Source organism: Anser brachyrhynchus (assembly GCF_964034855.1).
Source record: "Anser brachyrhynchus genome assembly, chromosome: 4".
NCBI classification, from domain to species: Eukaryota; Metazoa; Chordata; class Aves; order Anseriformes; family Anatidae; genus Anser; species Anser brachyrhynchus.
Window position 1 is genome coordinate 72,580,521 of NC_137698.1, and position 22,457 is coordinate 72,602,977.

A 22,457-nucleotide genomic window follows, 5' to 3' on the forward strand; every position below is an offset into this window, starting at 1 on the left:
CCCAACAGCTGACCACAAAACAACAGTCTTCATGCTGCTTGGCAAAAATCCTCTGCTGGGCTGACACAAAAGTGTTTTGATATTCATGCATGCTGTTTTTTCTGAGCTGTCTGTGTCAAATCTGATAGATTTACAAGCAAAATGGTGTTTTTCTAACTCATGGCCTTGCAACCACATCTTTCCTTCAGAGGGCAAGCTGGGTTCTCCTTTTCCGTCACTGCCAATAACAACAGGCCTTCGGGCACGGGTTCTGGTACGAGGCCTCATTGTAGTCGCACTTAAATCAATGGAAAGTCTCCCACTGATTTCATGGGAGCTGGATCGGACTCTCATAGTTTGGAAACTCCCAGAGGCTTTGAGTTATATCCCACCCATACAGCATTGTCCTTCAGAAAAATAAGCTGAAGCTTTCTAGCCGGAGTTTCGTCCTAAATCTAAGTGATACAGGAGAAGACGCTAAGGAGCAGTCAGACTTTCCTTTTACTTGGCAACCTGCTGCTGGTGTCTAAATTCATGTTGTTGACTCTTGACCGCGACTGAGACATAGAATGTGGCAATCAGAGAGCAGAAGTAGCCATGCTGCCTTAGTTATAGGAGTCAGGAACATTTTCCCCACCACCTATGCAAAAACCAGTCTCGTCAGCCTGCAAGAGTTAATGGTGTCTCATTGATATCTTGACCAGAGACACCCCATTAGATCTGACAGCTAAAATGTTCTGATATTGGCTCCAGCCCCTGCACTGTCTTAGCTGTGTTGGCCTTGCATGTGTGGCAAAAAGGATAGAAAAAGCAGAAAGATAGATTTTTGTTATAAAGCTGGTGGTTCTAAAGCTAGATTCACATGTCCAAATGAGGCAGAAGGAGATGCCCTTTTCAATGAAAAATATTTATCAGGGCAGAACTGCATGCTCAGGAAGCAAAGGCATAAATGATAAAGTGAGCATGGTGTGCCTGAAACGCACACAATACAGCCTCATTTGGACACAGCCACCAGCTCTGGGGCCCAGGGAGAGCAGGAAGCAGCTGTGAGTTTGGTACAATGGTCCTCAGGAGATCATTGGGTAAGAATTTAACTAATCAATCATTCACTCTTTCACACTCATTCTTTTCCTTTCCTTGTGACCGGGACAGTTTTTATTCTTCTCTCATTTTATGATCCTGTATTATTGTTTTCTTTTACCAGTAAAGCAATACAAATAAGAGCCAGAGAAAGGAGAAATGTCAGGGAATGGGGCTGCAAACTGTGCTGCTGTTCCATTCCCTTCTCACCTCCTGCACCCTGTCGATGAAGCCTGCAACTGCAGTATGATTTCCTGGCACCTGTTTCACACAGGAGCACATCCTTCATTTTATTTTGCTTTGCTGGAATCATTGTACCCAAGGGAGGGAGAAGAGGAACCATCAGCAAGAGAGATTAAGCAGGGGCAGATTTAAATCAGTGCTAATTTAGTCCCTGATTTTAGCTAATTTAGTCCCCCAATTTGCTAATTATTTCTAAACCTGGACTAGCCTCCATCAGCACAGCATCACAGAAGCCCACGGAGCACAATGGGCACCAGCAGTTGGGAATAATGCCATGACACAGGCTATTGGTTCAGACTAGGGAAATAAAAGCATAACTCACCTGGCAGAACTGTGAGGAAAGCGCTGCGAAAACTGTAGCCCATGGTGTTTGCCCCCAAGCAAATGTACATCCCCGCATCCTCCTCCTTGGCTCGAGTAATCATCAGTTTGTTCAGGTAGGAACCATCAGGACGGGACCAGACCTCCCCTGTGGGCAGAACAACAAACTTCTGCCCCCCAACGTCGATGGTGGAGTTGTACTTGCTCTCTGTGCCGTACTCCACCCTCTTCAGCCACTGGATGACGGGTTTGACATCGCTGCGGACTTTGCACTGGAAGGATGTGGTCCCGCCGTAGTCTACCGTGGTGTTGACGGGGTGCGTCCCTGTCAGGATGGGCTTGGACCTCGTCCTCTCTGCACAGAAACACAGGGAGATCCATGGAAAAAGGTGCTTGCCAATCTGATTAACTTGTGATCGTAGAAACACAGGAAAAAGGTATAGGAGAGATGCAAACCATTTAGTTCAACTGTCTGCCCCACAGCAGGCTGAGATCTCTGCAAACCTTTCTGATATAAATTTGCCCAGCCTCTGCCAAAGCCTCTAATGGAAGAGACTGTCCAGGTTCTCATTCTTCCATTGTCTGAAGCTTCATAAATCTTTTCTCATGCTCAACCTGAATCTTCCTATTTCTAGTGAGGCACTTACTTACCCTACCTGCATCAGAACAAGAGAAAAGTTTGCTCTCCTTCTTAGCCCTTACAGCTTTGAAGATTTTCTTCAGCCTTCTCTTCTGTACCCTGAAGAACCCTCCTGGCTGCTAAGCAAACAAGGCCCTAAGAATCTCTTACAGAAGGTTTTTCTGTCTGTGCTGTGCTTCTGTTCCCTCAGGTCACTCACTCATGAAACATCTATATTTGGGTACCTAGTTTGCAGTGGTTTTACTCAGCACCACGCAGGTCAGACCACGGAGACACCTGGCCCTTCTGCTCCTTGGTAAGAGGTGCAAGTCCAACTCCAACCGCTGGATTTCCCCAGCCCCTTGTTGTACTCTGCAGCTATGAGATGACAAAAGGGGCCATCCGTCCTTGTACTCCCACTAACCCATGTCTCAGGAACCACATCCCAGAATAAGGGGATATTAATGATGCACCTTGACAGGGTATTTAAAAGGCTGCAGAGGTCTTTCTCAAGTCTTGACCAGAGGAAGATAAATGGCCTGACACAAGCCAAAAAGGTCAAAACTGATTTCAGGATTAAATCTGGGTGATATTGCAGGTCTGGACATGAATGAAGTGGTTTATTTCACTTGTTCACTTGATATTGATTCACTTGTTCACTAGAATATTCAATGTTCACTTGATATTGACCCCAGTGATGTCTTATCAATGTGTATAAATATCTGAAGGGAAGGTGTAAAAAAGGTGGTGCCAGGTTCTTTTCTGTGGTGCCCAGTGCCAGTTCAAGAGGTGCTTGGCACAAACTGGAGCCCAGGAGCTCGCTGTGAGCACCTGGCAGCCCTGCTGGGCTGGGCGGGGATGGAGCCTGGCACAGGCTGCCCAGAGCCTGGGGGGCTCCTCCTGGGGGGCTCCAGGAGCCGCCTGGACGTGGGGCTGGGCACCCTGCTCTGGGCCTTGCTGCAACAGAGGGGTGGGACAGGATGACCTCCAGAGGTTCCTGCCAACCTCAGCCATTCTGTGGCTCTGTGTCTTTTATCACTGTATCTTATAGGGTGTAATTTACAGGTGAATACAACAGAACCTTGTGTATTCCATGTGTAAGGAAGAAATTCTTTATTCAGAGGGAGGTGAGGCACTGAACAGGCTGCCCAGAGGAGCTGTGGCTGCCCCATCCCTGGAGGTGCCCAAGGCCAGGCTGGATGGGGCTGGGGGCAGCCTGGGCTGATGCCCAGGGAGGTGTCCCTGCCCGTGGCAGGGGGGTGGAACTGGATGATCTTTAAGGTCCCTTCCAACCCAAACCATTCTGTGATTTTATGATTCTCAGACACAACCGCAGTTTTTTAATTCAGATTATTTACAAGTATGTGGCCACCCCAGTTTGGGTAAGACATGTTCCTTCTCCTTTTGGTCTTTCCAAATGTCCCCTAAAGACAGAAAAAAAATGGATGGGGAAAGGCCCCTTCCTTCACAGACTGTCTAATGACAGTGATGGCAGACTGTGGATATTGTCACATCTGTGCTCTCGGAGTCTCTCAGGAGCTATCTGTCACCTTTCCTGCTGGGCCTGGCAGATGCCCATGGGGATCAAACTGTACTGGCAGTCATCCGATGCCATGTCATCCTCGCCTATCTGCTTTTATTATTCCTTTCTTCAGCCTAACGGTCCATGTACTCATTGTGGAGTAACTTATTTGTGGAGTAATAGGCCACAGTCATTTCTTTTCTAGCCAATAATAAAATCTTTCATTTCTCACACAAATTTTGCCTCAAGTCTCAGTTGATGAAGGAAACAAGATGGTAGGAAAGGAAATCAAACACAAGGGTTCACAAGACCATGCTTTCCAGCATGATTGTAAGTCTTAGGTTGTGTCAACTCCACATAAATCCGAAAGAAAAATACATCCCTCATCCTGAGGAATGTTAGGATCTGTTTTAGTGCTAACATCAGAGAAACCAGTCAGTTTCCAGGCAAGGAGGTACTGCAAACCTCTGTCCTAGGCACAGAGAGAAATTATGGTATCACGGTGGGTGGTAACTGCTGGCAATCATCAACTACTTTTGACGGCAAACACTGTTGGACTGAGCATGTAACACAACAGCTCCCACCAGCACAGACAAGAGGAAGGAACAATGGCCCCTCTTTCAAAAACTCAGGGTACTGTCAACAGTGAGGGCTCTAAAGATGTGCTTGGGGGAAACAAAAAATACCAGCATGGTCTCTACAGGCTGTGCCTAGGGACTACAAGCAGGAATCACAGCTGGGGAGACTGAGACTCTGATAAGCAGGACAGGCTGAGGAGTGGAGGCTGAAGGAGAAAAGAAAAAAAAAAAAAAAGGGAATGGAATAAAACCTGAAATGCTCCACGGAATGATGTTAAAAATAGAAAGATGTCTGAAAACTGCTTAATGCCCTTATCTGCCTGACTCTGGTTCCAGCTTTGGTTACTGTTTTCACTCCTAGCCAGCAAAAGCTAATGAAAACAAAGGTTACATACATCTTTAAGTTGATAAAAACCAAGATAAACAAGGACACAGAAAGGGGTTTGTTCCTGGTGCTGTCTGGTTTTGATGAAGTGAAAATGCCACAGCTGCCATTAGGATGGGGCTTGATTCATTTCCCTGTCTCTGCTCCTGGTTTTAGTGTAAACACATGTTTTTACTGTCTCCACACAGCTGCATCTTTATCAAATCCAGATGTCCAGCAGGTTTGTGCCTTCAGAGCCCAACAGAGCTCCCCACATGTGCTTTTAATTCCTGTTATTCTAGAGAAGGGACTTATCAGAGAGCAGATCTTTACCTTTAAGAATAGTCTTTCACCCTGGGATAAACTTTCTCATGCTAAAACTCATGCACAGACAGACAAACAACATGCTTTCCATGTGGCTGGAAATAGCCCTCCACACTCCTTCTGGAGGATTAATGAGGGATATTTAATCTTCCCCCACTCAGCTCATCTTCTCCTTTTTCTTGAGCTGGCTGTTCCATAATCATTTCCATGGCAACTTATGATGATGTCACAGACAAAGCATGATGATTTAAGAATAAGAGTTCTTCTTTGGAAGATTTTGGTAGGCTTTGAGTATAATTATCTTCAGTAATAATAGGAGAAACAGGAAATTAGGGACCAAAACTCAGAATAGTTAGACAGTAAGAAGAGCAATTTACTCTACCTCACCACAAAGCAGGGTAATCCTGCAGAGCTTATCTTCTAAGGACTGAATCCAAAGATACATACAGGACTGTAGTGGGATTTTAAACTCTTTTTAGTATCTCATTTGAACCCACCTGAACTATCAGATGTCTAAATGCTTTTAAAAACCTGGCCCTAAAGCCTTGCTTGGCTAATCGACCTAGTCATAAGATTTATGCTAATTCTCTTCAGAGACTTCTCTAATGAAGTGGGCCTCTCATTACAGATACCTAGCCTAATATTTCAGTTATTGGTTTCACCCTGCTACCACTCTGAGAAAGTAGCCTGGGCCATCCTAAATGTGCCTTCCTCTCTAAATGTACCTTTCCTCTGTGGCTCTCTATGAAGGGCCTTCTCAGTAAGTTCTCATTTTGTCCTTAAATTGACTCTGTCAGCTGTAGGGGATTGAACCGGGGAATTGGGAATTTTGGCCGTGTGGATATCCTTAACAATGACAGTTACCCAAGTGTTTCTTTTAATTTCAGACTTCTAAATAGTGTTATTAATATTCTGTCTTGCTCAGGTATTACGTTTATTCTAGAGTTTCAAAAAAGATTTCACTGTTGATTTCTGCTGATATTTCTAACACTTCCCCATGTCTGCATCCAGCTGTCAGCACTGCATCCTCACAACCACACTCTTTACTCAGCCAGACCCATTCCAAAAGCTCCCTCCCCACCTTTGCACCCCAGGCTGTACTTACGGATTACTTCAACTTTGTATGTTGCATTGATTTCTCCAACTTTGTTAAACACTCGGCAGGTGTATTTCCCACTATCCTCTGGCTTCAGGTTCTTCAGGTTCAGCGTCCACTTCTTCTTCTTGTTCTCCCCAATCTCCTGGGGCGTGAGGGGCTTATTGTCCTTCAGCCACGTGATGTCAGGCCGTGGGTTCCCGCTGGCCACGCACTTCAGGCGGATGGAGCTGCCAACGGGACGGGCGATCACTCTCCGTCTCATCTTGGCAGGCTGCGTGAACCTGGGCTGGGCTGCAAAAGGCAAGGACAATAGACTGTGGTGAGCAAAGGACGTATAAAGGAGAATACTTCTATCAGGTGCTATGGCCAAATTTGCTTGAGAAGCACTTGGCAGCACCATACATGCCAGTGTGTCACCGTACCTCATATTCTAGCTCAAACCAAGTTACTTAGCACGCTCCGGTCAGATGCAATTGAATGTCTAGTGGACTGCAAGGAGCACCACGTTAGCCTTCTGCATAGTACAACCCTGGAATTCCTCCGTGTCCATAAGGCAACTGAGTGAGTCACATCTCACAAAATAATGCCAAAATCACGCTAGTGCAGCTGAAGGCAAAACTCAGCCCCATAATCACATTGTAATTGTTACCATATTCCATGCCACAAATGCAAGCCCTTAGCCAAGACCAAAGGAGAAAACTCAGATTCCTGTTGGGCTGACCATTGTCTCAATCTTTTGCTTGTCACTTGAAGCTTCATTTTCTGAAGATGTGTTTTGCTCTTAAGTTCTCACTGGCTTTAATGGAACTTGAGAAGGGTGAACATCTATTCAAAATGTAACAAAGTCTTAGAAGTGGGCCAGACTTTTAAACTTTGATCTGAACTAAAATGTATGAGATTCACTACAACATTAATTTATGAAGCATTCATGTTGAAAAGCACAAAGAAATAAGTAAACAAATGGAAAGATCCAATAAAACAAAACTTGAGTTTGTTATTGGAAGATACCCCCACGCCTGTCCATCCTCAAAACTGAGAAAATGAAGTTGCTGGTAGAGAAAATCATGTGTTAAGATAAAGTTACCTTCATTTAGCAAGGAAAACACAAATATTTCTAGCAGCAGTCACATGAACACTAGAAAAATATGAGGTCCCCATTTGGCAAAAGCTAAAAAAAGTCAAAAGTTTTACTCCCAACTGCAACTAACTTTAATTCAGATTATGTAAGAATTCCAGGGAGAAAAGAGGTGACATCTTTACACCCTGGTAGTGTTAGTAATATTGGAGAAGATCTTCCTATAAAGTCGTGAGTTGGTCTAACTAATCAATAGAAAGAAAATGTTCTTTACAAAAGGTTTTAAGACAGTTAAAACAATAGTATATGATTTGTTGCAAGGCAAAAGCTTCTCTAATAGTATCACGTACAGAACATTTCAAAAGAATTTACAAACTTCCTGAAGTTACCTTAGTTATGCAATGTCAGTAAAGGGGCACTTCTAACCACAGCCTCCTGCTGAGATTAACACCTCTTCTGAGTGCCACCTGGCACTCTCCCTCTGCTCCCAAAATACTCCTGCCTAATTCACTTCTTTCTTATTTTGACAAAGCCAGTTTCTCCCGAGTCCATTCGGCAGCTCCATAACAGGTTTCTCTCACTGTTTTGAAATCCTGTTTTTTGCTTACTACAATCTTAATTTTCAGCCCCAAAGGGTGGTGACCCCACATTTTCCTACTCCCTGGTAAATCCTCCCAGATCATTTGCTTGGGAAATTAAAAAAGTAGCTGACAACTGGACTGCTCTGTGGCACATTGGTTTGGATTATGCCCATCAGCCACTGATATTCACCAACAGCAATTGCAGATCCACAGCCTCAGTCGCACGTGACACACCAAAACAAGCCGGGAAGGTTATGCTTCAGGTATCAGGGAAGTTTGCTACAGGACAGGACAGGAGGACTCCCTATCACAGAGCCAGCCCTGCTGCCCAGGGCCAAGCCAGGAGCTCTGGGATGTGCATTATGGTGGAGTTTTGCTTGATTGAAAGAGGCTGTTCTGCAGTTTCCCCCCTCCTCACACCAGAGAATTGCAGCCGTTGCCTTGTGAGGTCCGTGAACATAACCCCTGGTGGTCTCACCCCCCTGCAGCCTTGATCCACGTCCCTCCCTCTTGGAAGAAGACACCCTTTGGCATAGCCCTCTCCAAGTCCCTTTCTGTAGGAGAAGCCATCTGCCTCCACAGCCTTCCCTTGCCCCCTTTGGCTGTCGTTTTGGGTCCCAGCCATTTCATGTTATTTCAAACTCTTGCTCAGAAATGCTTTGCTCTCCGTGCAGAGGCTTTCATGTGTAATCTAATGAACTGGAGCAACTCCGGCACTGCGAGTCCTTGCCATGACAGCTGAGCAGCAAGTGTGACATACTAACCCACTCCACAGGCCGCGGGGCCTACATGGCTGGGTATTCCCTTGAGGATCTGCTGCAGGAGGAGGCCCCTGCCCGGCAAAAACAATCACCCTCCCAGAGAGACGATTAACCCCATCAGGGCTGCACATTATGAGCACTGACGTGCTGTTGTTTAAGTCTGAGCCGAGGGAGATGTGTTGATAGGGGCTGTCAGTGGAGAAACAGAGTGAATGTCTGCAAGGCGCAAAGGAGGGGTTAAGAACCAGCCAGGAAATGGATCTAAATGGTTATTCTCTAATATGGCAATAATTTACTCTGAGACCAGGGACTGCAGGCACAGGTAGGGGTAGATCCCTGCAGGATAGGACTCCTGGCCTGGGATTAACATACTAAAGAGCTGGTTGGAATAGGATAGTCCCTTATGTAGTCCATGTGGAGCAAAGAGTCAAGTGAGTGACTCTAAGCTGAGGCCTTCCCTTCCCTCTTCCCTGCTTCCACAGCAATATTTCAGAAGGACATTGTCTCCCTTCTCAGTAATAGCACTCCAAAACAGAAACTCTATATTTTCTCCCCCTATAACATTTCTGTTTTTTTTTCTCCCACCGTCACTCCCATGAATCTGAAGCTTTGCATTCACCCCTCATACAATGTTGCCCAGATACACACCAAGCTACAGGTAAAGCTAAACTCCTTGGGCTCTTTCTGTCTTTCTTCTTCTGTTTAGAGAAGGTTAAGCGATTATGTGTTCTCAAAAGCTACTCCAGGCTGTGTGCAATACGCTGAAACCAGATCCCATTTACACAGTCCTGAATGTTTCCTTGACAAAAGCCTGAATTGGACAAGTTTAAAAAGGCCAGTTAACAAAAAAGGAGAATGAGACACACACACATATACAAGAGAAAAATAGACCCAGCAAGCACAAAGGAGAAAGAGGGAGAAGCAGCACTGTGAGGGAGACAGAAAAAGTCTCCTTTGAGTTGGTGCTAGTAAATGTCTGTCCCCAAATCTCTACCATTTACAGAAGTTTTGCTTGTTGGAGTGCCAGAGAAGGCCATTACAAAGTGCCTCTGTGTTATTTATACTTCGGTTTCTTGTTCTCCACATCACTTGGCGTTTGCTTCATAAACATGAACTACACATTTGTACAGTATAAATTATGCCACACGCAAGAGCAAGGGAAAACACAAGTGGATGGGGACAAAGACACAGTGTTGTGTATGGGTTTCTTGCTGAAATCTGTTTACCATGAAGGTTCAAGCTAATGAGAACGAAATGAAGCAGAAGGTTGTCAGCACAAAGACCTGGGAAAGAGTTCAGCATTCTCCTCTCCCTAGATGACACCTTGAGGTGCACGGATTAGTCCCAGAGGCTCCTGTCAGATATCACTCATACAAATTTAAGTGGTTAACTAAAACATGTAGTCTGCTGTGATCCGTCGTGATTACCACCACATAGTGATGGTCAATACCACTTCAGGCTTTCATGATACTTACACAAAAAAAATCCATGGTATTATTAAGTACTGAAATACTTTCAAATCTTTTGAATAAGAGCTTGATCTTTCATGGAATGGGTGTATCTATCTTTCCCTGCTCTTGTGGGGAAGGTCCTTTCCCTGGCAATTTCATTCCATGATGGCAGCTGGAAAGCAGAGTGGGACTATCACCATGCTTCTCCTCTCCCACTTCTCTAGGGCCCAGGACTCTGCAAACACAAACTGCTCTGTCACCCATTCTCTTTCTGAGACCCCCAGACACACACTGAACCCCCCTCATGACAGCACTTTAAAAACCTGGGCCAGGACAGCACAGGGCACAACACCATCTCCTATGAGGACATGCTTGTCTATGAATTCTAGTAATATGTACATCTTTTATTGCAGTATCACTGTGGTATTGATCTGTCATCCACCAGCTCTCCTAGCAGCACATCTACCATGACTTTCAGTATCTACTCTTATTTCCACCAGGATAATGAAGGGTAGAGAGATGGCAACTTTTCTTGCTACCTAATGAATCCCTCCTGAGGCACTCCTGACCTGGAGTTTACCTGAGACACGCTTTCTTTAGCTCTAAAATGTTATTATCCTTTTCCAGAATGAGTGGAGGTTACCCTCCTCTCTCAGAGCAAACTCAGGCTCAGACGAATCTGTAATTCAAGGCTATTATGGCACTGCCTCCTTTAGCTTTGGACTAGACTACACTGCAGCACACCACGTCCTTTGTTTGCCAACTCCTGAAGGAAACTGGCCTCAGTTCAAATGGTGGGGACTCATCTGGTGACAACTTGACAGGTTCCACCCCTACCATTGCTGTGAGGTTACTCACTTGCCACGAACGTGGGAGAAAGCCATCTCTATGTCATAAAATTCAAAGGAGGGATAAACTGCGGGAGCAAAATGGAAATGCTATGCTTCATCCCTTGGGGTCATAAACTCACATCACACTCCTGTCAGTAATGGCCAAAAGCTGTTTGGCATCAGTCTGATAACTTATTGTCCTTCAAGGAGTGCTTGGACCGAACTTTGGATCTGTGAGTCTTGCAGTGATTCACAACCTGTTCCAAGAGAGATTTTAGCAGCTCCCCAAAGCTCTGCAACAGCATCAAAATCCTATGCTTGAACAGTCCGGGATTTTGAGAAGTTCATGCAGGTGTCTAAAAGAGAGGGTAGTTTTCAAAAATACTCAGCTTTGGCCTAATGCTAATTCTGATGAAGTGAAGTCAGACCTCCCATTTGCCCTCAGTGGGAGCGGTGTTATGCTGGCACTGAAGACTTTTGGAAATATTGCTGTAAAAGTCAATATACCTTTTATAGAGAGTCTATGAAAGCTGTAATAGCTGCACATGCAAAGGAAAGTCACTGCCCAGAAAAACAAATTCAAGGGAGAACCATGCTGGGGTATAAGGCAGGGGGCTCTAGAGCAGATGATGGGCTGTATTTCGCAGAAGGACGCTTGGATGGGATCCATTCACACCAACATTCAGCTGAGACTCTGTTTATTATTTGAGCATCTGTAAGGAGAACTCATTCCAATTGCTCTGCCTTTTCCTTTCCTTCTGCAACTGAGAAATGTGCTGGCTGAACAGCACCGAAGCAGGAAACAAGGTAAAATATACACTGCTCCTTACCCCATTGCTTCCCAGAATGATCTTCATATTCTCCATTCGAACCTTCAGGTACCTGGCTGTTCTTTCCTGAGCTGGTGTCATCTGCAAAGGAAAGGAAAACGATGTTAGGAAGGTCTCCAGCAGTGCAGCAGTGTGCTAACAGGAGTTTGCATTTCCTCTTGGAGGCACCACGCAGCTGAAAGGCACTCAACATACATTTGGCATTCGCGTCCTGGCACTTACAGCATGGCCAGTTTAATGAACAATTTAGTTGCTGCTTTACAAGCTTTTCGGCAGGCTACCAAAGCAATGGGAGATTAATCAATGTTTCCATTAATAGCTGACAAAAGCCTCTTTGTTTATGTTTACAGGTTGCTGTTCCCTAGGAGGAGCTGATCCGTTGTACCTTCTATGCAAATAATGGTATAAATCAAAATTACAGCTAATTAAACCTGGGAAGTGGGGAAGACTTATGCAATCAGTCACACAGAGCACAAGACATGGAATTAGGGCCAATAATTTGCGTTTCAGCTTCCCTACAAAATCCAGAGAGCAAGCAGGTCTGCTGGGGGTCAAATGAGCCCTCAAGGGACACTGAATGCAAAGCTATGGCAGGACAAAGTGATATGGAGTATAAAAGCTTTTTTTTTTTTTTTTTAAATTTAATTAAGGCCACCCATCCACCTTTATCAATGACACATCTCTGTGTCCCTAATCACTCTAGTTATCTATACTACAATCATGGAGCAGCATCAAAGTTTCCATTCTGTGCCCCATACCACTAGCAGAAGTAGACATCACCAAAAGGTAGACATCGCCATCAAAAGGTGATGTCTACCTTCATCAGCCCCCTCTGCAGCAGCCCCCACATCCAATTTCAGCTGTGCTTTGACCACCTAAAAGGTCTCCACAAGGGCTGAGGGAGCAGGAGAGTGCCCCGAGCCTCTTTCTGCAACCCCGGGTGGTGCTGGTGCTGATGGTTTCACACCTCCACAGCGCCAGAATGAGGACGAGAAGCCTTTTCCTCCTCCAAAACAGCCCCACCTTTACTGTACAAGTGCTCGGCTCTCCTAGGAATGCCACACGCCGGGAGGGAAGCCCACCTGAGGGACACCTGGCAGCTACGGTTCATGGCACAGCAAAACGTGGCCCTAACGAGGCTGCTCCTGCGCACTGCAGGCCGAGGTGGGCAGCCCCACAGCGAGGTGAAGTCCTTCGTTGAGAGCTGCCAGCTCCTAAAGTGCATCGAAGTTCCTGAATTGTGTGAGATGAAGCCAGGCCTAAACTCTTATTTCAGCCCTGTGAGAGCAGCTTGATTTTCAGAAAGAGGTCAGGTGAAGGCAGGGAACAAGTCTACCTCGGTAAAGAACTACGCGAGGGTGTAAAACCCATCACGAGAAGCAGAAATACCTGAACTAAGTAATGAATCCTTCCAAACGCTCAGCTCCTAAAACCAGTAAGAAAAAAGGTTTCGAGCAAATGAGAGGAACAAGCTCTGTGTTTGTTTTTGTTTTTTGTGGTTTTTTTTTAATTATTTTTTTGTCTGTGTGTGTGTGAAAAATGTGCAAATAGTAGAGCTTTTCATTTGCTTTAGACGACGGGTTGTGCTTAAATAGAGTTTAGTGTGTAAAATTCTGTGCAGGCTTTGTGAGGGAAGACCATGGATTTAACCTCATCCTCACCCCAGTTTCCACTACTTTGGAAAATCATCCCGTCCCTTCAATGTGGGGCGTTTTGTGCCGCCACATGCTCCACTCTCGTTTGCTGCTGTCTCTTAAGCAGAGAGGCTGCAATGCCATCTGGGTTTGTCCCCCCTCACCCCTGGCAGATTTTTCCCTTCTCCTTGCAGCAACTTCGGCGCAGTTCCCCCGGAGGTATGTGCAGCTGTCATTTCGAGGGGGAAAGCAAGCTTTCAGGGCAGCAGCACGCCGTGCCCTTGCTCCGGCAGCTCCCCCTGGCCGACCAGCCCTTCCCACCTCCCTCGCCCTGTGTCTGTCACTGGAAGCCCGGAGGATTTCCCAGGCCAGTTCCCAGCCCGAGTCTCAGGGCAGCAGGGTGAAAGGCAGCCAGGCTCAGCACACAGCACCGCCTGCACAGCGCCGCGAGGGCAAACGCACCGTGCAGGCTGCGCCGGGGCTGGCCCGCAGCCCGACTGACGGAGGAGGCTCGTAACCCACGTGCTGCGTTCTGCAAATATAATTTTACAGCCTTGGCAAACCAAACGGAGGGAATACAAATATACCCATTATATATGATGGCTTGCATATGACAGATCATCTCCTTTAAGTCAAAATACTGAGTTGATTACCTTCTGGTGCTTGTACAACTTTTCACTTAAACATTGGTAGGGCTACAAACGAAATCCTGGATGCCCTCTGACAGAGAACTTAGCAAATCCCTCAGCACAATTAGAAAAATGCATTGGGTAATGGAGAAGAAAGGAAAACTGTGGTTGGAGATGTAGGATTCCTGCCCATTGTTAAGCTGCCGAATATCTTAAAAGCGGCTAAGACGTTTAAGTGGTGATGTTCTGTCAATTATATCTTAATCCTACCCAGGGTGATGTACAAAGAGCGGTGTAGCCTCCCTTGCCTCCTGCCTCATGTTACAGTATGTCAGCCCATGTGTGCTCCTCCTGCCTGTACACAAGGACTGACTGGCATCCCCAACACCTCTTGACACGCTGCCAAGCTTTTGATGTGAGTAAAATTGCTCTGATTCTTTTTGATCCTTTGAAGATGCCTCTTTGGTTGTTATCCTGCCAAATCCCAAACCTGCGGAGTAACCTACCAAACCCAGAGAAAATCATTTTGGAGGAAGAGATCAGGATAGCTAATGCCACTGTGCTGAGCCTATGAAATAAATAATTTGGCAGCGGAGCAAGATTTAAATAAGTAACTGCACGCATTTAGGCATGTTGTTTTAGATCCACTGGAACCAGTTTCATGTTTGTTAGGAATGTGGTAACGCTAACAACAAAACACAGCAGAAGTCTCGGGGAGGGGTGGTGGAAATGTTGTAAACATGGAAACTGGTGTAGAGCAAAACTACTGCTTCCCATACCCAGAGGCGTGCACTGGGTGAGGGGATGCTGCAGATGTCTCTGTTCCAGCTGCAAGATGCAGCGAGCTGGGCTCCTACCTTGAGAAAAGAAATCCCCAAACTGGATGCAACTCAGCACAGCTCATCTGAGGGATGATTCCCTGAAGCACAGGAATCTCAGGCCAAGCTTAAAAGTGTGAGTGAGCCAGGAGAACGGCCAGTAACATAACAATAAAGCATTAACCTGGGATGTGAGTGACTCAGGGTCAAGTCCCTCTTCTGCTGCATTCAGAGGGATTTGAACCTCCTCCCTTGCACCTTGGGTGAGTGTTTTAAGTTCTGAACTATAGTAGCAGAGAGCCAAAAAAAGAGCTTATTATTATATAAAATGGAACAGCACAGCAGGAGATAGGTATCCCAGGAACACCCTTAGGATGGAAGAACCCCATTTAATTCAGATATCACCAACATTTGACTTCTACCTGCTACGACCACATTGAAAGTTATACTGTGGCTGCACGGGAAGCATCTGTCAAAATTTCATAAAAGTTCAGAGGTGTCTGGTCCGGCCCTAACCTGAAGCAAGCTGAAGCAAGCTCTGAATTATACCAATGAGGAAGAGCAACAAGTTCTGAAAGACCTGGTTAATACCACCTGATCTGAAGGCCTGCTGCTTGTATTTCTCCCCAGCCTTTGCAAACGAAACTGGCCTGGCAATATTCTTCTTAGACAGAGAGTGCACCTGAGAAAATGAGCCACGTTCAGCTATGTATGAGCGGCATATAAAACGATGAGTTTGTAGCAGAAATCACAGGAGTCTTAGCTATATTCAAAAATGACCTAATAAGCCGATTGCTTACTCATTCTCTTGTCACCTCCCACTGAGGCAGCCAGGTCAGGGTGATAAGTACATACAAAAAAAATCAGCCTGCAGCCAAAGGGCAGCAGGGACCAGCTATGCAGCACTGCCAGCTTTGCTGCCAGCAAATTACCGCAAGAGGCAGCGCTAAGGAGGATGAGCTGCTGAAGTTTCCTACGAGCTCCCTTTTCTGTGACCTATATTGGAAGGTCATCCTGTGCTGGACTTCTTGGACACTATCACAAGCTTAGGAGAGCAGCCAGTTGGAAGACGAAGTGGAAAACCTGCCTTGAAAAATAATCACTGACTAATTTTATGTCACGAGTATCTGGGGGTAGGAAAACACACCCTGTGTACATGATTTAGGTGTCCTCACCATACAGCTTGGTTCCGTGGTGTTACAAAGCACACTGGTCGGTCAAAAACCCTGAAGTGGAAGACTCCCATATGATGTCAGGTGATAGACTCGGGGACATGGGACAAACCTATGTAACCCCTCTCCCCTCTGTATACCTCCCTGGCCATACGAGATGGGGTCAGGATGGATCCAGAGGCACCAGCTGTTTGTTCAGAAATGCCATCCCGGCAGCGTGACCTGCAGAGAGGCGATCACTGCCCCTCTTTTGCTTCGGGATCTTGTTCCAAGCTGGCTCTTAGGCTGAGATCCCGCAGGTCAGATGTTGGTGTGGGCCTGGGAAGTGTGGGGTGGGGTGAAAGGGGCAGTCACAGGCTTGTTTTTGCCTGAGACCTGACACGTCTGAGCGTACGAGGCCCTGATTATCAGTGCTGACGTCATGGGCCAAATTGCCCTTTCACACCCCAGAAAGTATGACGCTCCACGCGTATTGCCTGCCATGTGTCCTGTTGGTCAGCTCCTTGTCCCAGAGCAGGCTGGGTTTCTCCAGAAAGAGATTTCAGTCTGTAACTCCATCAATTAACAAAGGGGGTCCGAAGGGACAAGGAGTGCCGTATAAACGGGGTATAGTTTCTGTTTATTACCATGGCAGAATCGTTCCATTCCCTATTAAAAGTTAAAACAAATGGAAAATTCTGCATAACAGTCCGACTCTGAGAGAAACTGATGGGAAATATTCACAGACTGTTACCGAGCCAGGATCAAATTTTATTTACCCACAGACTTTCTGTGGAGGCTTCGTGTTTTAGCCAAACGGGCATGACTTGTTTTCGGGCCAATACCAGGTTCTTAGAATCCATCCCCAAGTCAAAACAACGTCCCAGTTTACGAAGCAAAAAATCTAACCATAATGTTTCTCTATGATTCACAAAGTTGCTTTAACTTGTTATAATGCAAGGCCAGTCCCTGCTCTGACTTGATGGGACCAGCTTTGGAGCCTTTGATGTCAGAGGCCTTGAAAGCCCCATTTCACAGATGAGCCAGCTTTGCATAAATAAACAAAGTGACCTCTGAACTGGAGCCTGAGACCTGAGCACACTTCAAAGCACTGGGGGAGGCGATGGGGGGGCAGCGGGGAATGAAGCGATCAGCATGCATCATTAAGGCAGCCCCCCGCTCCACGCTGCTGCCGAACAAGGGGTGTAAATAAAAGGAGGGAGGCAAGCGAGGAGGGAGTGAAATGAGGGGGAAAGTGATGTAATCCAGTCAGGCTTGAACAATTATAATGAGGCCTTCTCCCATGGATGAATGAAAGGGACCTCTCTGAACTCCAGCTTTAAGAGCCAACTCTCGCGCTTGCCCAGATGCATCATATTTGCACATCATACTTGCACCCCGATGTCCTTTGCTGCTGCAGAGGTCCAGTGAGTGGCAAATCTGAAGTTCCTCGGCAGACGTGGGTCTTGGACCTTCCCATGAGCTAAGTCAGAATTTGTTCTGCTGACCTTAACCATAAAACTGAGGGGAGGGAATAGGCCAGTAGGTGTTTGGACTTGTTTTCCTGTAGCCCTGATGGTGCAGCAGATAGAAGGCAAACTTACAAGAAAGTAAGTACAATCTGAAAAAGTCAGTCTCTACAGTTTATCTCCGATAAATTCAGGATTTCCTGTAATAATTTCTGGAATTTAAAAGGGAAGCACAAGGGAAAAATCACTCTGTACTTGTTTTAGCAGGTCTTCTGCTATCCCAACTGGTTCAGCCGATGCCCAGATGAATGGTCCATGAGGTATGTATGTAGACAGGCAGTAACAACTTTATCACAGGGTTTGTGGGGATTAAGGCACTTGCTTTCCCCAGATCTCCTTAATGCGGATTAACACTCCAGGTTTCACTTAGAATTTCAGCTGGTATTAACCCGCAGCAGCCAGGGAAATGCATCCCAACCTACTGGCTAGCACATGATTTCCATCTGAAAGCTACTTCTGTCAGCTGCCAGGATTTTATTGCTAGTCTTGTTAGCCTTGTGATATTTGGGGGGGTTCTGAAGGACCTTGATCCAGGCATGTGCTTGAGAATCTCTCTCTTTATTTTTGTGTTATTGAATAACAGTTCTTATCATTTGTGATTGTAAAGCAGAACTCTACACAAATATACCCTAAAGACTTGGAGGAATGGGAACAAAACACTGATTTTTGAGATCTTATGATATATTCAGCCTGTTTCATGGTTTTCTGAGGCCTAAATTATGTCTTTAGGACTGTTGGGACTGGTGATCCATAGATCAATTCCAAGGCTGATTAGAAATCATGAAAAAGATTAAGATGCAAAGTTTGTATCTTGAGCAATTCTGAATTTCCTCCCATCGCTGAGGTATAATTTAGCAAGCCTTCTCTCTGAACCCTCCTTTATGCCAGAGTCAGATGGGAAAAAAACTCAAATGAATTCATCCCACTAATATAAACCTGGTTTAAATCTTAGATGTCATTCTGAATGCTTTTCATAGCTCCTCCAGCAACCCTTGATCTCTTGCTTGCCACTCCTTAACCTGCCTGCTATATTAACAGTGCCGTCCACTGTATTAACAATGCTGATGCCATGGAAAGGCAGGAAATGTGTTTAGAATTTATTTGGAAGGGCACAGTGAAAGCAAAGGGATCAGGAATATTTGGAGGGATGAAAAAAAATCTCCTGAAGAAAACCCCTTTCCTTGGGCCTTGCCAAACAAAACCCCTCAAGATGAAAAAGAAGAAATCCACTCAGAGGAAGACATCGCCAAGGAACACTCTAGTTGTGTTGTTTTTTTTTTTAAACCTAAAAGGTTACTGGCAGAGAATTTGGCTCTGTAACGGGCACTGAAGACTTTACTCCTATTGCCTTTGGTTCCAGTTGGACCAGAAATAACCAGAACTATTGATACTAGAATTTCCTGAGTATTTATATGTGGATGGTTTGTGTTAGTGGCTTTTTTGGTATTTTCAGCTCTGGCTATCTTCATGAGAATTTCCATGTAAAAAATGTTATGGATTTTACTTCGGCCCCAGTACTGAGAGTCTCTCTATAAGCATGATGCTTCACAAAAGAAAACTTGTCAGCCCACTTGCCTCATAAAACACAGGAGGAGCACCGCAGTCTACACACTAAAGCCATGGGCAGTGAGTGAAGAAACCCAACTTTTGTCCCTTTCTAGGTCCCACATTTTTAAGCCACAATAATGAGGGCTAGGTCCATCATCCCTCAGTTGTAGATGGCAAAGTTCTACATTTTTGTTTATTGCTGAATCCTGCATCTCAATGCACAAGTGAACAAATATTGGGAGCAAGTGCTTTAAGACCAAAGAAGACATAACTCCCTTCTGCAGAATAAAAGGGTGGACTTGGGGTAGCATAGACATATCACAGCCAATTTATTTTATGGGTTGACACCAATCTAGCTCCAAGAGAACAGCGGTGTGCTGTTCTGCTTCTCTGGACAGTTTTAGCAGCCCATAGAGAATCCAGCACTGCTGTGCAAAAGCTGCTATCAGCACCTGAGCTAACTCTTTTACCACCAATTCCTTCTTCATACAGCAATCCTCTGCTGGGAGTGCGATGTAGACACACTCCTAGTCTGTAATGTTGCAGACCACTAAAGAATGCTGTGGTTTATAGCCTATGCTTGGTTAAAAAACTTTGATTTGGAGAAGGATCACATATTTCCTCAGAGAAGTAAATGTGCAAGGTGGAGTGATGGAACTTCAGAGAACTGGACTATTTAAGGCGTATATAAAGGGATTAATACACAAATAACAAGATATAGAATGAAAGTATTTACATTTCAATGTATGTGAGCTTCTCAAGAGGGCCATCTGTTAGACTGTATCACCCAGAAGAAGCAGAGGTTGTATTACCCTCAATCTTTGGAACATTTCAAATCATAATAGTCTACCTATGGCTGAGAGATTTTACAAAACCATTTGCCAAAGTTGGCTCATCTGGTTCCCAAAGCAAACTGTAGCAATTCCTCCACTGTTACCGTTAATATGGTATAACTGTATGGTCAGGATGAATGAAAATACTCAACAGAAAAGGATGATTATGAAAAAGGAGTCCTTGAAGACATCCCCTCTCCTCCCCCCCAAAAAACACAAACCAAAAACAAACCCTCCCTAGTGGCTATATTTATACAGTGGAACTTTGGAGATCTTCCAAGCTCCTGACTCCATGAAGATGAGACCTGGGTGAGATCTGGGCATACCATGCTCATCTTTCTCCTTCTCTGTCCCCATGTCTCCTCTGTATCTGGTCAGGTCTGCACCTATTTTACAGCTACTTCTCCCCCCTCTTCCCCAGCCACTTCCCATAAAGCTGTGGAGGGAGAAGCCTTCCTGAAGTTTGGGTTCTTCCCTTGCTCTTTGTGGTCCATCGTTACCCGTGGAGCTCACAAAGTCATCAGAGACACATTCTCAGCCCTGGAACATCTGCACATAGGGAAGCTCCATCTACTGCTGTAACCACAAAAAGAACCACAAGGAGAGATGGCTGGAGCTGCTCGCTGAACCACTGCAATTCCCCGACCTACCATTATCACAATTACATTACAAAGGCAGTCACAGGCCTTCCGCCATGCCGACTCCTCCAGACCTCCCGCCTGCATCCAGGTCTCCGTTCCACAGGGGGCAAGAAAACAATTCTTCCTTCTCTGTTGTTGTTGTTGAGGTTACTTTTTTTATCAGCAGGCTACATCACACACAGACAGCAGTCCCCAGAGCTCTGCACCACAGGCACCAGTCTGCGGTTACACTCTCCATCTACTGCTGGTGAGGATGAAAAGGCAAAGAGATCAGGGAACAAGACAAGTGGTTAGGCTTCTGCCTTGTCACCAGCATTTTTGGGGCATGAAATAGTAGCACCAAAGACAGCAATTACCAATCTGCTCTTCCAGCCCTTGAACAAACTGAGAATATCTTCCAGTATTTTTTGTTTAATTGTACCACGCATCAAGGATTTCTTAGAAACAGGTTCCCATTATATTAGACATTGCTCACACACAGCACGAAAGACAGTCCCTGTTTAGAGAGTTTTCTGTCTTTTAGAGAGTTTTCTGTCTGGATGGTGCAGGAATGGAGTGGATACCACATGTATTGAGGTTCCTCAAGAAACATCTTTTTCACCATCTACCCATTTTGGCCTGCAAGGCGAATGATGGAGGTCTCTTTATCCCTTTCATCCCTCTTCATCCCTTTATAGAGTTGAGAAGCAAAGTTTCATTTATAACACCAATGAACCAAATATCTGCATTTATAACAATTTTATTCAAATTATTTATAGTAATGAATCATTTCTTACTTATATAATGTTAATAGAAATTGGGTAGTGTCATATGATTTACGTTGCTACCTACAATTTTTAAATAGCCCCTACTTTAGAAACCTAACTCTAGTGCCCAAGTTAGGAGAGAGAATGAGAAGAAGGTCAGGTTGACATCTACCTCTCCTCCCTGACTGCAAAGGGATGACAGAGGGGGCCTCAGCCACGCACAGTGGGTGCCAAAAGCAAGGTGGTATGAACACTCCACCCAAGAACATAGGCCAAAATTCCATCTTCAACAATCCTAAATTGCTTAGGGTTGGGGGAGGGAGGCATGCCACTGAAAGGACTAATGGAAGGTTAATGATAAGAAGAAGATTACAGCAGAGCCGAGGATAAACTGATAAGACCTGGCTCCCGGCTTTCTATTTTAACCACTACGCAGCTGCTGTTTCTCACATAAAGTTATATCTCTATCACCCCCCTTCCAAGTAGCACTGATCGATGTTCATTATTTCCTTCATTCAGATGTGTAGGAACATCACTGATATGTGTTCAATCTCCCTGAACTTTCATGTGGTCAAAATAGCCAGCTGAAAGAAATTTCCAGAAGGGTCAGAAGGAAAGAGGAGTCAGACATGTCAGTGATTGAGTACCAGAAGTATTTTTGGATGGCATTCATAATCAAACAAAAATAATCAATTGTACAATCCTGACCCTTCCAAACACTGAGTTAATTCCTTAGTGTGGAATTACCCAATCCATCATGATGAACTGGGAATTGCAATACTGGATGTTACAGATAGGAATGTGGATCCAGCTGTTTCTTCAACACCATTACAAAAATTATTTAAACATTCTTTATGGGCTTGCATATTTCATAGTCTTCTGGTAGAAAGTGAAAAATATCTCTTGCAGAACAGAATTAAACATCCTATGTATTACGGCAATTATCTAATGAAGCAAAGTCTCAGAAAGAACTGCTGCATAACATCTTTAATGGGAAAAGTGAGTTCCCTGTCAGTCTGCTTGAGGCAGAAACTCACACCTCATTGAGATCCATGAACAGCATATTATGTTTTAACTTTGATTTCAATAATCGTTACCTCTATAGGGTAAAAGTGCTATGAAATCAATGGAAGATGACAGTTTTCAATCAGATTTTAAAGAACACATAAACATTGGAGTGTCTAAGATGTTAGTTTGATTCAGTAAGGCACAAAATGGTGTTAAGAAATCCTTTGTCTCAGATTTCAGAAGTAAAGAGAACTCCAATTTCA

The 22,457-nt window shown here is 45.1% G+C and overlaps 1 protein-coding gene across 4 annotated transcripts in view; it reads right to left on the bottom strand.

Annotated features, from left to right (window-relative positions):
- The window catches only part of FGFRL1 (fibroblast growth factor receptor like 1), a 176,110-nt gene that overhangs the window by 8,165 nt on the left and 145,488 nt on the right, over positions 1 to 22,457 (bottom strand). For all 4 annotated transcript variants that reach the window (XM_080590096.1, XM_080590095.1, XM_080590097.1 and 1 more), the window contains exons 4-6: positions 11,658 to 11,738; positions 6,136 to 6,420; positions 1,625 to 1,978 (exon numbers count right to left, since the gene is read on the bottom strand). In XM_080590096.1, the coding sequence (XP_080446222.1) occupies positions 1,625 to 1,978; positions 6,136 to 6,420; positions 11,658 to 11,738 (720 nt within the window). The remainder of the gene's footprint in view (positions 1 to 1,624; positions 1,979 to 6,135; positions 6,421 to 11,657; positions 11,739 to 22,457) is intronic.